Source organism: Calidris pugnax, unplaced genomic scaffold (assembly GCF_001431845.1).
Source record: "Calidris pugnax isolate Ruff unplaced genomic scaffold, ASM143184v1 scaffold292, whole genome shotgun sequence".
NCBI lineage: Eukaryota > Metazoa > Chordata > Aves > Charadriiformes > Scolopacidae > Calidris > Calidris pugnax.
The window spans coordinates 807,595-811,497 of record NW_015091082.1 but is presented as its reverse complement, the minus strand read 5'-3'; the positions used below and the strand labels follow the sequence as shown (position 1 = coordinate 811,497).

General features: G+C 66.2%; 1 protein-coding gene across 1 annotated transcript in view; it reads left to right on the top strand.

Annotated features, from left to right (window-relative positions):
* The window catches only part of LOC106897008 (chymotrypsinogen B-like), a 4,730-nt gene extending 3,233 nt beyond the window's left edge, over positions 1–1,497 (top strand). The window contains exon 7 of the mRNA XM_014957359.1: positions 1,336–1,497. Within this exon, the coding sequence (XP_014812845.1) occupies positions 1,336–1,497 (162 nt within the window). The remainder of the gene's footprint in view (positions 1–1,335) is intronic.
* Positions 1,498–3,903: the final 2,406 nt, after the last annotated feature.

Genomic DNA, 3,903 nt, shown 5'->3' with positions numbered 1-3,903 from the left:
GTGGGAGACCTGGGCGGACTCGTGGGGCCATGGTCAGGTGTGGTGGCAGCTGGTCAGCTGTGGAACACCTGGGTGGACATGTGGGCTCATGGTCAAGTGTGGGGACACCTGGGTGGGTGTGGGGACACCTGGGTGGACACGTGGGGCCATGGTCAAGTGTGGGGACACTGGGTCAGGTGTGGAACACCTGGGTGGGCGTGGGGACACCCGGGTGGGTGTGAGGACACCTCGGTCAGGACTGGTGGCACCTGGTCAGCTGTGGACACCCGGCCAGGAAAGGGGACCCCATGACGGGCGCTGGAGGCCCCCCGGCTGGAGGGTGTCGGCCCGTGTGTCCCCCGTCTGCCTGCCCCAGTCCACCGATGACTTCCCGGGTGGCATGACCTGTGTCACCACTGGCTGGGGGCTGACTGACCCCAACGGTAACGCACCTTCCTGGCCCCAGCCCCAGCCCCATCCTATCCCCCACCCCACCCTATCCTCTTCCCTCTCCATATCCCCAGCCTCAACCTATCCCCATCCTTCTCCATATCCCCAGCCCCATCCTATCCCCAGCCCCATCCTTCTCCATATTCCCATGGTCATCCCCATCCCAATCCCTGTTCTCATCCCCATCGCCATCCTTGTCCCTATCCCCATCCTCATCCCTGTTCTCATCTCTAGCCCTATCCCCATCCCTATCACCAAAAACCACCCTGCCCCATCCCATCCCTATCTTCATCCCCATTCCCATCCTGTCCCCATCCTTATCCCTGTCCTCATCCCCAGGCCAATCCTCCAGCCCAATCCTCATCCCCAAATCCCATCCTAATCCCCATGCCCAACCACGTCCCCATCCTTGTCACCTGCCCCATTCCCATCCCCGTCCCTGTTCCCATCACTGTCCCCATTTGCATTCCCATTCCCATCCCCATCCATGTCCCCATCCTGGTTGCCATTCCCATCACCGTCCCCATGTGCATTCTCATTCCCATCCCCATCCTTGTTGCTGTCCCCATTCCCATCCCCATCCTTGTTGCTGTTCCCATCACTGTCCCCATTCCCATCCCCATCCCAATGCCCATCCCTCTCCCCGTCCCCATCCCTGTCCCCTCTCTGACCGTGCCCTGCCCGCAGCCTCGGGCACGCCGGCGGTGCTGCAGCAGGCGGCCCTGCCCCTGCTCACCAACACGCAGTGCAAGCAGTACTGGGGGTTCCGCATCGCTGACGTGATGATCTGCGCCGGCGCCGACGGTGCCTCCTCCTGCATGGTAGGTGCCCCCGCGCCCCCCTGCACCCCAGACCCTCCCCTAGACCCCCCGCGTCCCCTCCCCTGGCCTCACCCGCTGCCCGCAGGGCGACTCCGGCGGCCCGCTGGTGTGCCAGAAGGACGGCGCCTGGACCCTGGTGGGCATCGTCTCCTGGGGCAGCAGCACCTGCGACCCCAACGTGCCCGGCGTCTACGCCCGCGTCACCATGCTGCGCGACTGGATCAACTCCATCCTGGCTGCCAACTGAGGCCGCCAATAAACGCTGTCACCCTCACCACGCCGTGTCCTCCTCACCGCTGTGGGACGGGCGGGTGGGGGACACCATGGGGACAGGGGCGTGCGGTGGGCTTGGGGACAGTCCTCTGGGCAGGGGGATGCCAGGCCGGCACAACTGGAGGCGTGGGGACACCTGGCTGGTGGGGACACATGGTTGGGCATGGGGACGTGAGGGTAGGGGGCACAGGGACACACGTCTGGGCATGGGACACCTGGCCGGGAAGGCTGGAGGCTTGGGGACACGTGGCCTCCCATGGGGACCAGGACCTCTGGCCAGATGAGGGGACACGTGGCCAAGCACAGGGACAGAGACCAACCAGGGCACTCCTGGTTTGGCTTAGGGACCCCTTGGCCAAGGAGGGCAGGAGGCCTGGGGACACGTGGCCTTCTCTGGGGACACCAGACCAAGGTGGGGTACGTGGCCAGGTGCAGGGACACCTGAGCAGGCCTGGGGACAGGAGGTGTACACCAGGTGTGGGGCCATGGGGCCATGTGTGGGCTCCCACGGGGACACCTGGAGAGAGAGGGGGAGAGCTGGCCAGGGGTGAGGGCACGTGGCCTGGCATGGGGACACCTGGTTAGATGTGGGACACCTGGGTGGACATGTGGGCTCATGGTCAAGGGTGGGGCCGTGGTCAGGTGTGGGGAAACCTGTGTGGGTGTGGGTCCACCTGGGTGGACACATGGGGCCATGGTCAGGTGTGGTGGCAGCGGGTCACCTGTGGGACACCTGCATGGACATGTGGGCTCATGGTCAAGTGTGGGGACACCTGGGTGGGTGTGGGGACACCTGGGTGGACTTGTGGGGCCATAGTCAGGTGTGGTGGCACTGGGTCTGCTGTGGGACACCTGGGTGGACATGTGAGGCCATGGTCAAGTGTGGTGGCACTGGGTCAGCTGTGGGAAACCTGGGTGGACTCGTGGGGCCATGGTCAGGTGTGGTGGCAGCAGGTCAGCTGTGGAACACCTGGGTGGACATGTGGGCTCATGGTCAAGTGTGTGGACACCTGGGTGGGCGTGGGGACACCTGGGTGGACATGTGGGGCCATGGTCAAGTGTGGGGACACCTGGGTGGGTGTGAGGACACCTCGGTAGACAGAGGGGCCCAAGGTCAGGACTGGTGGCACCTGGTCAGCTGTGGACACCCGGCCAGGAAAGGGGACCCCATGACGGGCACTGGAGGCCCCCCGGCTGGAGGGGGGGGACCCCCGTGTCCCAGCCCGGTCCCCGTCAGCCGGAGCCACCTTAAGGTGGCGTCGGGGGCGGAGGGGGCGGGCAGGGCCGTCGGGGCGGGGGAGGGCAGGGTCCCGTGGCCGTGGCTGCCGCTGGCTGGGCGCTGATGGCCACCATGGCCCTGCGGCGGGTGCTGGGGCTGGGGGCGACCCTGGGGCGCCGGAGCTGCTGCTCCAAGGTGGGGCCGGGGGGGTCCGGGGGGGCACGGAGGGATGGGGGTCCCGCGGTGTCCCCGCACCCCCAGCTGTGCGGAGGGGCGAGGGGGTCCTGGCCTCCCCTTCTGCCCCAACCCTGACGGGACCCTCACACGGACATACACCCCCCCCACGCCCCCCCCCGACTTTGTGGAGTCGCTGAGGGCCGTGATGGGGCACCCCAACATCTCCTCGGGCATGACTTGTCCATCCACCTGTGGGTGCTGGGACCCCCGGGAAGCGATGCTGGGGAAGGGAAGGTCCAGGGAGGGGATGGGTCATGGGATACAGGACGCGTTTCCAGGAGGGGGAGGTCCATGGGGCAGCGGCACTGCCCTGTCCCCAAGCTGCACTGGGGGCATTGGGGTGCCCATGGGTCCCCTGGGTGTAGCAGTGGTTCCTGTGGGACTTAGGGGTACCATAACCCCAGTGCTGCTGAGGTCCACATGGATCTGGGGGTGCTGCAGTCCCAGGGGATGCTGAGGAGCCCATGGGGCTGGGGTCCCTTGGGCGATGAGGTCCCCATTGGGCATGCCGTGGGTCCTGGAGGTGTTGGAAGTCCTCCTGGGGTGCCATGGTTCCAGGGGTCCTGGAGCCATCCCATCGTCCCCCCTGTGGTGGTCCCAAGGGTTCTAGGGATCTGAGGGGTGTATTGGGGTACCAAGGGGACTGTGGGGCTGTGGTGGCAGGGATGCCAGGTGTCCTCTTGGGTGTGCCATGGTCCCTAAGGGTGTTGAAGTCCCTACAGGGGGGGTGCATCAGGCAGTGGAGATCCTGTGCCACACCAAGGATGCACTGGAGCCCCCCCAACAACCTCATGGCGCCCCAACACCCAGCCATAGGGGGACAGCAGACCCCCATGGTCAGTGCTGGGGTGGCCCCAATGGTCTTGCTCTCCCTGATCCCCCCCACCAATCCCAGCACCTGTGGGTCAGAGACCACCAACCCCC